At 46.6% G+C, this 12,722-nt stretch overlaps 1 protein-coding gene and 1 pseudogene across 1 annotated transcript; one reads left to right on the top strand and one right to left on the bottom strand.

Moving 5' to 3' along the window:
* Positions 1-8,388: 8,388 nt before the first annotated feature.
* LOC128574082 (small nuclear ribonucleoprotein Sm D2-like) lies at positions 8,389-8,741 on the top strand (annotated as a pseudogene).
* A 1,083-nt stretch (positions 8,742-9,824) lies between these two features.
* LOC128574081 (40S ribosomal protein S3-like) lies at positions 9,825-10,685 on the bottom strand. Its single transcript, XM_053574717.1, has one exon. It carries the CDS (start codon positions 10,652-10,654, stop codon positions 9,923-9,925), a length of 732 nt encoding a protein of 243 aa, XP_053430692.1. The 5' UTR covers positions 10,655-10,685; the 3' UTR covers positions 9,825-9,922.
* Between the last annotated feature and the right edge of the window lie 2,037 nt (positions 10,686-12,722).

The raw sequence follows: 12,722 nt of genomic DNA, 5'->3' as shown, positions 1-12,722 counted from the left end.
CTGGACTCCAGATAGTTACCAAGAAACTATCAAAAAGTAGAAGGTAGCAATACATGGCAGACCCGGTGGTTGCCTTCCCAATAGACATCCCTCCTCTTCATCCTAGCTAATAGACCTCATCTCGTCCATGTGTGCATTTGCCTTAGAGGAGGCTAGCCTCAGCCCCAATCCCTGGTCCAGTAGTCATGACCGCTCTGAGCTAGGTGTGCTGGGCCCATTTCCCTTACCAGTTTGAGGTCATAGAAAAATGATGAAAGGGGCAGGCCCAGTGGCTCACTACTGTAATCCTAACACTGGAAGACTGAGGTGGGTGGATTGCTTGACGTCAGGAGTTCAAGGCCAGCCTAAATAAGAGCAAGACCCCATCTTTAAAAAAAACAAATAAGGACTCGGTGCCTGTGGCGCAAGCTGCTAAGGTGCCAGCCACATACACCTCAGCTGGTGGGTTCGAATCCAGCCCGGGCCCGGCAAACAACAATGATAGCTGCAACCAAAAAATAGCCAGGCATTGTGGCGGGCGCCTGTTGTCCCAGCTACTTGGGAGGCTGAGGCAAGAGAATCACTTAAGCCCAGGAGTTGGAGGTTGCTGTGAGCTGTGACATCACGGCACTCTACCCAGGGTGACAGCTTGAGGCTCTGTCTCAAAAAGAAACAAATAAGGCAGCGCCCATAGCTCAGTGGGTAGGGCGTCGGCCACATACACTGAGGATGGCGGGTTCGAACCTGACCTGGACCGGCTAAAACAACAATGAGAACTGCAACAAAAATATAGCTAGGTGTGTGGCAGGCACCTGTAGTCCCAGCTACTTGGGATGCTGAGCCAAGAGAATCACTTAAGCACAAGAGTTTGAGGTTGCTTTGAGCTGTGACACCATGGCACTCTACCCAGGGTGACAGCAGCTTGAGACGTTGTCTTAATAAATAAATAAATAAATAAATAAATTTTTAAAAAGAAAAAGAAAAATGATGAAAATCTGGCTAAGGAGACATGGCAAGAGTCTACTCAGAGACTTAGGAAAAGTTTTTATCACACTTTTTTTTTCTGAAGCAGAGTCTCAAAAAAGTAGAGTGCCGTGGCATCATAGCTCTCGGCAACCTCAAACTCTTGGGCTCAAGCAATCCTCTTGCCTCAGTCACCTGAGTAGTTGGGACTACAGTGCCCACCACAATGCCCGGCTAGTTTTTCTATTTTTTATTAGAGGTGTCACTCTTGCTCAGGCTGGTCTCTTCAGTTCAGGCAATGCATCCGCCTCGGCCTCCCAGAGTGCTAGGATTACCGGCGTGAGCACCACACCTGGCTTTATCACACTGAAAAAAAAAGACATTGCAGAAAAACATTCCTTCATCCACTAATAGACATTATTGCATCTGTGTGGGACTGTGAAATTGTGGAACTGTGAGGGGATTTGGTCAAAGAGGACACACTGGGAATGGCAGAGGGGAGAGTGGAAGAAACCTGCTCCTTGATAGCACTGTTGAGCCATTAATTTAACCAATTAAATTACTGTAGTCTAGGGCGGCGCCTGTGGCTCAGTAAGTAGGGCGCTAGCCCCATATACCGAGGGTAGTGGGTTCAAACCCGGCCCCGGCCAAACTGCAACAAAAAATAGCCAGGCGTTGTGGCGGGCGCCTGTAGTCCCAGCTGCTAGGGAGGCTGAGGCAGGAGAATTACGAAAGCCCAAGAGCTGGAGGTTGCTGTGAGCTGTGATTGTCATAGCACTCTATCAAGGGTGATAAAGTGAGACTCTGTCTCTACAAAAAAAAATAAATAAATAAAATTACTGTAGTCTAGGTGCAAGAGGAAAAAGGGGTGTGTGTATGAGAGAGAGAGAGAGAATGGTGGTGGTAAGTGGTCTAATTCTAGACAATGTATAACAAATCACGTTGCTAAGTGAGCCACTTTGATTTGCTTTTTCTGGTACTTGCAGGCCAAAAATACCTTACTGAAGTCTGCATGTTGAGCAACAGCAGAGAGAAGAAACTTGGCTCCCTGACAACTTTGCAGCTCAGAGGTACCTTCTTTTTATTTTTTTATTTTTTTGAGACAGAGTCTCACTTTGTTTCCCCCAGTACAGTGCCATGTGTCACAGCTCACAGCAACCTCAAACTTGGGCTCAAGCAATCTCTTCCCTCAGCCTCCCAAGTAGTTGGGACTCCAGGGGCCCTCCACAACGCCCGGCTATTTTTAGAGATGAGGTCTCCCTCTCGCTCAGGCTGGTCTCGAACCTGTGAGCTGAGGCAGGTCACCCACCTCGGCCTCTCAGAGTGCTAGGACTATAAGCATGAGCCACAGCACCTGGCTCAGAGGTACCTTCTCCCCTGACTGCCTGCCAAATTCTGAGCTGCTTCATCAGAGGGAAATAAACCTCCAACTTGGGTGAGACCTTGTATTTGAGGGTTCTTTTGTTATTTCAGCTTAGGCTATACCTTGACTAATATGAAGAGGAGCTTGGCCACTGTCACAAAACCTTTCTCATCAGAATTCTGACCCAGCATGAGCACCTACTGAGGGTCACCTGTGCCCAATATCTCAGATGCTTGGTCATTTCAAATTTTTAAATGTCTCCCACTTCAAATTTTAAAAATAAATGCACTTGCCTGTGGCTTAAAGGAGTAGGGCTCCGGCCCTATATGCCAGAGGTGATGGGTTCAAACCCAGCCCCGGCCAAAAACTGCAAAAAATAAATAAATAAATAAAATAAAAATAAATGCACTTAAATATTTGCAAAAATGCTGCCATTTCAATCAAGGTGAAACACACCTGAGAGGTCACTGACAATCATTTGTTGTAGCAAAACTGTGGGAACTAGGTTTGAGTAAGAGAAAGTCCGTCTGCCCTTCACCTCTTCCAGTGTCATTTCTGAGTTCATGAGCACCTCACGGAACCTCTTTCCCCCAGCATAGGAGGGCAAGATGAGCTGGCCTTTCCTTTCTGCACATGTAAGGTGATGAGTATAACAGAGGACCACCGAGGCCTGCTTGACCACAGGCTCACAACAGCAGCCTTGCCTTTGATTGCTGTAACATCTTGCCAACTAGGCTGAGGAGGCTATTGTGGGCTTTCATCCATGTCATTTGATGCGCTGGCTTTGTAGCAAAGGCACACGTTATCCTAGACCCATGGTCCCTACTGTTGTCATGGTTCTCGTAGAGAGACCTACTATACTTGACACAACGAAGATTCTAAACTTTCCTTTTTACAATCCACACAGCCCTCAAGAGCTGCCTACTCTTCTATTCCAAGATTCCCCACTGAATTCACTCTGAGGTCCCAGCTCCCTGTTGCCTTCTTGTCGCTCATGTCTGGGGCTCTTCAGTTGTCCTTTTGCCCTCCTCAAATCTTCTTCAGTCCCAATCGTGAGCACACTTCCTCAGGTAACTCGGAGGTGATCAGACCAACTTTGAGTTCACTGCTAAACATAGCTTCATGGGAGCTGTGGCAGATGATCTTGTGGTTAATCAAGATTTTAATCATCTGAATGAACCACAGACTCTGAAACCAGTGCTGTGTGTCATTGGTCTGCACCTAAAGAGTCAGCGTATAGTCTGTGTACTGAGTTGAACAGTGTTCCCCAAAATTCATCTCCTTCCCAGAACTTTATTTGGAAATAGAGTTGTTGCAGATATAATTGGTTAAGATGAGCTCATGCTAGAGTGGGGTGTGCGCTTGATCCAACATGACTGATGTCCTAATAAGAAGAGAAGAGATACAGAGGCAGTGACAATAGGAAGTGATGCCATGTGACAACAGGCAGTGAGGCATCTACAAGCCAAGATTTTTTTGTTTGTTGTTTGTTTTAGAGATAGGGTCTCACTCTTGTCACCCAGACTATAGTGTAGTGGCATGATCATATCTCACTCACTACAGCCTGAAACTCCTGGCCTCAAAGCATCCTCCTGCCTCAGCCTCCCCAGTTTCTGGGACTACAGACATGAACCACTGCACCCAGTTTACAAGCCAAGGATTGCCGGCAACACTAAAATGCAAGAGAAAGGCATGAAACAGAGAATCACCTAGAGCCTTCAAAGAAAGCAGGGTCCTGCTGAGACCTAGATTTCAGACTTCTAACCTCTAAAACTGTGCAAGAATATGTTTCTGTTGTCCTAAACAATTCAGCTCATGGTATTTTGTTATGGCAGCCCTAGGAATGTAATAGTCACATAACTCCATTGGCTTCCACCATGGAGCCCTGTGGCTGTTCATGAACCCTCTTCAGCTGCATGAGATCCTTATCAATCTGTATGAAAACTTACCATCAAGGCTGTCTGCAAGACACTGGGTCCCGAACACAGTAAAAATGTCCAATAGGACGTTCTCCTGGACACACTTGGAGGTCAGAGGATACAGGAAGACAAATTTGGTCAAGAGCCAGAATAAATGTTCACAGCCTGGCAGGATTTATTTATATGATAATGATTTAGACTCAGCATCTGCAGCTGAGCCCTTTGGAAACCTTTAGCTTGAACACCAAGCCATAGTTGACAAGGTGTTTCTTTGCTGACAGGAGCTGCAGACAGTCTGGTAGAACCTACTGAATCACAGGAGATGCTCTTGTAACTTTGTTCCAATTCCCTCCCCATGTACCTGCCATGTCCAATGCCAAGGTGGGTCTCAGAAAAAATATCAAAGAGTAATAATACTGGAATATTATGTCAAAGAGACATAACACCGGACTTCTGATGATGTCCCCTTCATGGATGTCACCAGCTTCTCATTCCCAAGCAGTTAGGACAATGCTGATGCAGGCCAGATGCTGATAGTCAAATACCTCATTCTTCCTTTGGCCTTGGCCGCCTCCTCCTGGCATCAGCTTGCTGTACTTTTCTTTGGTGAAGAGATTGAAATTTGTGATCTTGCTTTCTAACAGCTGTTGCAAATATCCCAGGAACATCTCACACATGTTGTCCCAACACATCCTAGCCTTGGGAAAGGCCAGTATCCCCTCCCTCTGGGACAAGATCACAATGCCAGAGAAGACGCTCTGAAGGCAGGCTCACAGCCCAGAGAGTGTAGACACCCATGCCAATGGCATGCTACTGAGAAGCAAATAAACGAGAAGCAGCAAAGCTCACAAAAGAACAGTTCCATTGGAGAGAGATAGAACATGAGTCAGGACCCAGTCCTAGTTTATCCTTAAACAAATTGTTTCACTTCCTTGAATCTCAATTCATTCCTCAGTAAAACAGGAACAATAATGCTTACTCCACTGGTCTGTTTTGAAGAGTAACTCATGCTATTGTGGTAGAGTTACCAATGCCTTCCAATACCCACTCTACCTTCTTCTGTAGTATTAAAATTTTTAATGGGCACGTGTGCTGCCTATTTAAAGACCTCATTTTCCAACCTTTCTTACAGCTAAGCGTAACCACCATTTCGCAAATGGTGATGTGGGTAGAAAAAATCTGTGCAGTTTCCTGGTATGCTCATAAAAGCCTGTCTTTTGTGCTAATAGTAATAGGCCCACAAATGTAAGTCATCAATAAATAGCAACCTTGATGTAGGCATTACCTACATTCTACAGACGTGAGGCCGAAGTACGTAAGTGGCTAAGCCTAAGTACGTAAGTGGCTAGTCACTAAGCCGTTACTAGCTTTGTGATACTGGGCAACTCACTCTACCTCGCTGTACCTGGTTCCCTCATCTGTGAATAGGAGCAATAATTCTTTTTTTTTTTTTTTGTGACAGAATCTCACTATGTCGCCCTCGGTAGAGTGCCATAGGGTTACAGCTCACAGCAACCTCAAACTCTTGGGCTTAAGCAATTCTCTTCCCTCAGCTTCCCAGGTAGGTGGGAGTACAGGCGCCTGCCACAATGCCCAGATTTTTTTGTTTGTTTGTTTGTTTGTTTTTAAGATAGTCTCACTATGTGGCCCTGGGTAGAGTGCCATGGCCTCACAGCTCACAACAACCTCAAACCCTTGGGTTTAAGTAATTCTCCTGCCTCAGCTCCCCAAGTAGCTGGGACTACAAGTGCCCGCCACAAACTGGGCTATTTTTTTGTTGTTGTAGTTTTCATTGTTGTTTAGCAGGCCCGGGTCAGGTTCAAACTCACCAGCCTTGGTATATATAGCCGGCATCCTAACCACTCAGCTATGGGTGCCAAGCCTTGGCTAGTTTTTTTTTTGTTGTTGTAGTTATTATTGTTGTTTGGCAGGCCTAGGCCAGGTTCAAACCCGCCAGCCTCAGTGTATTTGGCTGGCGCCCTCACTGCTGAGCTACAGACACCAAGCCAGAAACAATAATTCTTATCCCATAGGGTTTCTTTGTTTTTCCTGTCTTGCTCTCTAAAACTTGCTTCTTTTTAAGGTCCATCTCTTTCTTTTTTTAAAGAGAGTCTTACTCTGTCACCCTTGGTAGGCTGCCATGGTGTCAGCCTAGCTCACCGCAACCTCAAACTCTTGCGCTCAAGTGATCCTCTTACCTTAGCCTCCTGAGCAGCTGGAACTACAGGTGCCCACCAAAATGCCCAGCTAGTTTTTCTTTTTCTTTTTTTTTTTTTTGAGACAGAGCCTCAAGCTGTCATCCTGGCTAGAGTGCCATGGCATCACAGATCACAGCAACCTCCAGCTCCTGAGCTCAAGCGATTCTTTTGCCTCCACCTCCCAAGTAGCTGGGACTACAGACGCCCACCACAACGCCCGGCTATTTTTTGGTTGTAGCCATCATTGTTGTTTAGTGGGCCCGGGCTGGATTTGAACCTGCCAGCTCAGGTGTGTATGGCTGGCACCTTAGCCACTTGAGCCACAGGCGCCTAATTTTTCTATTTTTAGTAGAGATGGGGTTTCGCTCTTGCTCAGGCTGGTCTTGAACTCCTGAGTTCAAGGAATTCACCCCCTGGCTCCTAGAGTGCTAGGATTATAGGCGTGAGCCACTGCACCCAGCCTCAAGGTCCATCTCAAATCATGTTCTCCAGTCTCTAGACTGACTTTTAGAAATTAGAGCAAACCCCAAGTCCGTCAATAAGAACTTGGACTGAGATGGAGCTATGCTTGCCATGTAACCAAGTTCAGTCAACCATGTAACCAAGTTCAGTCAACAGAATAAACAGAAATGCAATATCTAGATGGACCTGTCCTTATAGGAAAGGGACATGCCCTTCAATTTCACTTCCTCCATCCAGCTGTTGGAATGGATTCTGGTAGCTGGAGCTCAGCAGCCATTAGACCAGGAAGTATTCTTTTTTTTGTTTGTTTTGGAGACAGAGCATCAAGCCATTGCCCTGGATAGAGTGCCCTGGCATCACAGCTCACAGCATCCTCCAACTTCTGGGTTCAAGCAATTCTCCTGCCTCTGCCTCCCAAGTAGCTGTGACCACAGGCACCCATCACAGTGCCCAGCTATTTTTTGGTTGAAGCTGTCACTGTTCTTCGGAGGACCCTGGCTGGACTCGAACCCGCCAGCTCAGGTGTATGTGGCTTGCACCTTAGCCACTTGAGCCACAGGGGCCCAGGCCAGGATATATTCTTGAAAATGTAGTTCGCATGTGATTGAACAACAAGATAGAAGGGACGTGTGTCCCTGACACTGAAGCCACCATTCCAGTTCTGAGCTGCCTATTGTCAGACTTTTTTTTTTGAAAGAAATAAACCTCTAGGCTGGGTGCAGTGGCTCATGCCTGTAATCCCAGATCTTGGGAGGCCAAGGCAGGTGGATTGTTTGAGCTGACAAGTTCGAGACCAGCCTTAGAGGAGTGAGACCCCGTCCCTAAAAAAAAATAGCCTGGCATTGTGGTGGGTGCCTGTAGTCCCAGCTGCTTGGAAGGCTGAGGCAAAAGGATCACTTGAGCCCAAAAGACTGAGGTACTCTACCCAGGGCGACAGAGACTCTGTCTCAAAAAAAGAAGAAGAAAGAAGAAGAAAGAAGAAGGAGAAGAAGAAGAAAAACCTCATTCTTTTTTTTTTTTTTTTTTGCAGTTTCTGGCCAGGGCTGGGTTTGAACCCGCCACATCCAGCATATGGGGCCCGCACCCTACTCCTTTGAGCCACAGGTGCCGCCTAAAACCTCATTCTTATATGTTACCATTATTCTAGAATTTTTGGCCATTCAGTTATTTCCAACTAGTATATTGAGTTTCCTAACAATTAAAAAATCAGCTGCCATTTACTAAGTGCTTACAGAGCAGTGGGGAATTGTGTTGTCTTTACATCCATCACCTGTGACAACATAGAGCAAGACATGGCCCAGCTTTCAAAGACCTCATAGATGTCCCTAAGACAGATCCTTTCACTCCCCTGAGCCTTCTCTGATGTAACGTGGAGATAAGGGTACCTAAACCAAAGACAGCAAATGTGTTGGTCAGGCCCATTCGACACACATTAATACCTGAACCAGGCTCAGAGACAGAAGCAACGAAGAGAAGGGAGTGACTTGAGAACACAGCCACCACCATGAGCCTCCTCAACAAGCCCAAGAGTGAGGTGACCCCAGAGGAGCTACAGAAGTGGGAAGAAGAAAAATTTCACACTCCTCCACACTCTGTGCTCACACAGTCAGTCAAGAACAACACCCAAGTGCTTATCAATTGCCACAATAACAAGAAACTCCTAGGCCATGTGAGGGCCTTTGATAGACACTGCAACGTGGTGCTGGAGAATGTAATGGAGATGTGGACTGAGGTCCCCAAGAGCAGCAAGGGTAAGAAGTCCAGCCGGTCAACAAAGACCACTACATCTCTAAGATGTTCCTTCCTGGGGAGCAGGTCATTGTCGTCCTGCAGAACCCACTTATTACTGGCAAATAGGGCCCTCTTCCCCATCTACAGAGTGCTCTCTCGTACTGTGAAGGCCTGCTCTTTGTGATGGGAATGATAAAGCCCTGTGGGGGGTTTTCTAAAAAAAAAAAAAAAACCTGGGGCGGCGCCTGTGGCTCAGTGAGTAGGGCGCCGGCCCCATATGCCGAGGGTGGTGGGTTCAAACCCGGCCCCCACCAAACTGCAACAAAAAAATAGCCGGGCGTTGTGGCGGGCGCCTGTAGTCCCAGCTGCTCGGAGGCTGAGGCAAGAGAATCACGTAAGCCCAAGAGCTGGAGGTTGCTGTGAGCCATGTGACGCCACGGCACTCTACCAAGGGCGGTACAGTGAGACTCTGTCTCTACAAAAAAAAAAAAAAAAAAAAACCTGAACCGGGCATATTCTAAGCCATTTACATAATGGTGGCTTTGGACAAGAGGTGAGAGTAGTCAAATTTGGAAAACATGTTGAAAGAATAGCCATCAGGATTTGCAAAACAATTGGATGTTAGGGTTGAGGGAGAGCGGGAGATAAAAGTGCTAACGAAGGATACAAACGGAAGCCAGCCACTAAGGACAGAAAAACAGAAAGACAGAAGAGGCCTCACAAGAAGGACACTAGACCCTCACGTGTTCAGGCCTTGTTCAGGCCTCGTTCAGGCAGCCACAAACTGAATTTCCAGTCTCTCTTAGAAAAGCAGACAGCTGGCAACACTGGGCGTGTATCCCTCCATGGTAATAATCTGCCAGAAATGAATAAAGGCCGCCCTCTTTAGATGGCTTTCCTGCCCATCTGGACAGCTTTGGTTACAGGGTAACTGCCCGGCCGCTGTAGTTCCTAGTTCAACAATTTTTACACAAGTTGACCTGAGAAAAGCAGAATTAAACAAAAGGATAGCATACCCACAGCAACAAAATCTTACAATAGGGGCGGCTTCTGTGGCTCAAGGAGTAGGGCGCCGGTCCCATATGCCGGAGGTGGTGGGTTCAAACCTAGCCCTGGCCAAAAACAAACAAACAAACAAAAAAATCTTACAATAGAAGAAGATAGGTTGAGTAAAATTTGACATGGATCCGGAACCTAATCTACAAGTTGGATCTTTTCTTTTTTTTTTTTTTCTTTGTACAAGACTTTATTAAAGGTCTTTACAGAGCAACATCCAAACTCCAGATACATCTGCCAAGGAGAACCTGTTATGCTGTGGGGACTGGCTGGGGCATGGCAGGTGGCTCTGGCTTCCCACCCTTCTGTTCCGGGATAGGCGTAGTAGGCAGTATTTCATCTTTGGGTTCTACGATGCTCACGTGATCAGGCAAAGGTTTCTTAGGGCCAATCTTACCAGTAGGGTCCCAAGGTAGCATGATCTTCACCTTAATGCCCAACACACCCTGTCGGAGCAACACATGGCGCACAGCAGTGTCAACATAGTAGTTAACAGGGTCCCCACTGTGGATCATCAAGCCATCCACAAACTTAATGGACTTAGCCCTCTGTCCTCGGAGTTTCCCAGACACCACAACCTCGCATCCCTTGGCTCCACTCTCCATGATGAACCGCAGCACACCATAGCAGGCTCTCCGTACTGCAAGGCCTCCAAGGAGTTTGTAACACAGAGATTCTGCCTGGGCAATGGCACACAGACCTCTTGTGGCCACCTTTTCAGCATAAAGCTCTACACTGCCCTCTGGGAAGCCAAATCTTTTCTGAACTACAGCAGTCAGTTCCCGAATGCGTCGGCCCTTCTCACCAAGAACATTCTGCGTTCTGGTGGCTAAGATAATGATTTCTGTCCTGGTTGGTGTAACTCGGACCTCAACTCCGGAGTAGCCATCTTCAGTCAGTTCACGAGTTAGAAACTCATTCAGTTCAGCTTTGAAGATGCCATCAGCAACAAACTTCCTCTTCTTGGAGATCTGGACCGCCATCTTGCCGCTGCGCGCTGCCCAAAGGAAAGGCAAGTTGGATCTTTTCAAAATACAAACGGATAAGAATAGGTTGGTTATATGAGAGGTCCTGGCTAGTGCATTAAGACAAGAAAAAGTGGCGGTGCCCGTGGTTCAGTGGGTAGGGCGCCAGCCACATACACCGAGGCTGGTGTGTTGGAACCTGGCTGGGCCAGCTAAAACAACAATGACAACTGCAATAAAAAATGTATATATAGCCAGGCGTTGTGGCAGGTGCCTGTAGTCCCATCTACGTGGGAGGCTGAGGCAAAAGAATCGCTTAAGCCCAAGAGTCTGAGGTTGCTGTGAGCTGTGACACTACGGCACTCTACCCAGGGCAACAGCTTGAGAATCTGCCTCAGAAAAAAAAAAAAAAGACAAGAAAAAGTGTAAGATCTGAAAAGAGAGACAAAACCTCCATTATTCACAAACAATTGGATTGGCCACATAAAAAAGTAAAAAGATTCCCAAAACCGCTGGAAATTTTTTTTTTTTTGGTTTTTGGCCAGGGCTGGGTTTGAACCCGCCACCTCTGGCATATGGGACCAGTGCCCTACTCCTTGAGCCACAGGCGCCGTGCAACCGCTGGAAATTTTTTAAGATTTCAGCTTTGTTGCTTGCTATCAGGTCAGTACACAAAATTCAATTGTGTTCCTTCTAAATGCAAACAACAAAAATATGTGACTTCTGATTTACATTTACAATAATTTCATTTACAATAGCCGCCAAGCCATGTGGTAGGTACCTTAGAATAAATCCCCAAATTTTGCAAGATTGTTATGCAGAAAACTATAAAATGATATTTATAAAATAAGATGTAAATGAGAAATTTAGTGAGCCATAGATGGTGAGACTATTATAAAATGGCAATTCTGGGTGGCTCAAGGAGTAGGACACCAACCCCATATACTGGAGGTAGCATGTTCAAACCGGTCCTGGCCAAAAACTGCATAAATAAAATGGCAATTCCTTTTAAATGTAATACAACTCCAACTAAAATCCAGAAAGTAGCTTTCTGGGACTTGGCTAGTTCTAAAATTTATAGGGAGGATCAAAATGTAACTGAGAGAGGGTGGCGCCTGTGGCTCAAAGGAGAAGGGCGCCGGCCCCATATGCTGGAGGTGGCGGGTTCAAACCCAGACCCAGCCAAAAACTGCAAAAAAAAAATGTAACTGAGAGAATCTTTTTATCTTTCTTTTTTTTTTTTTTTTTTGTAGAGACAGAGTCTCACTTTATGGCCCTCGGTAGAGTGCCGTGGCCTCACACAGCTCACAGCAACCTCCAACTCCTGGGCTTAAGTGATTCTCTTGCCTCAGCCTCCCGAGTAGCTGGGACTATAGGCGCCCGCCACAACGCCTGGCTATTTTTTGGTTGCAGTTCAGCCGGGGCCGGGTTTGAACCCGCCACCCTCGGTATATGGGGCCGGGTTTGAACCCGCCACCCTCGGTATATGGGGCCAGCGCCCTACTGACTGAGCCACAGGCACCGCCTAACTGAGAGAATCTTAAAGAGGATTTATGTTTCCCATAAAAGAAGAAACTAAAGTGCAGGTTTCTCTTTAGAAATTGGAAGATCTGGGCGGCGCCTGTAGCTCAAGGGGTAGGGCGCCAGTCCCATATGCCAGAGGTGGCGGGTTCAAACCCAGCCCCAGCCAAAAAAAAAAAAAGAAATAGAAATTGGAAGATCTGCCCCCATTAGGGCCTTCTCAGAGACCAATAATCTAGAGTTGACCAACAGCTGCTTCTTCAGATAGAATATGTGATTTCCAGTTCACCGCCCAGGACATTTTCTTTCTTTAAGGTACCTGCCTGATCTTTATAGATATTTGATTGTGTGATAGTAAAAAAATTATTTAAAATACATAGATTCGACCAGGCGCAGTGGCTCATGCCTGTAATCCCAGCATTTGGGAGGCCAAGACGGATGGATTGCCTGAGCTCACAAGTTTGAGACCAGCCTAAGAGTGAGACCCTGTCTCAAAAAAATAGCCAGGCATTGTGGCAGGTGCCTGTAGTCCCAGCTACTTGGGAGATTGAGGCAAGAGAATTGC

Source organism: Nycticebus coucang, chromosome 21 (assembly GCF_027406575.1).
Source record: "Nycticebus coucang isolate mNycCou1 chromosome 21, mNycCou1.pri, whole genome shotgun sequence".
Taxonomy (NCBI): domain Eukaryota; kingdom Metazoa; phylum Chordata; class Mammalia; order Primates; family Lorisidae; genus Nycticebus; species Nycticebus coucang.
This window is presented reverse-complemented; position numbering and strand designations above follow the sequence as displayed.

Coding starts and splice junctions, on each gene's coding strand:
- LOC128574081 (XM_053574717.1), bottom strand. CDS start 10,654: ATGGCGGTCCAGATCTCCAAGAAGAGGAAGTTTGTTGCTGATGGCATC.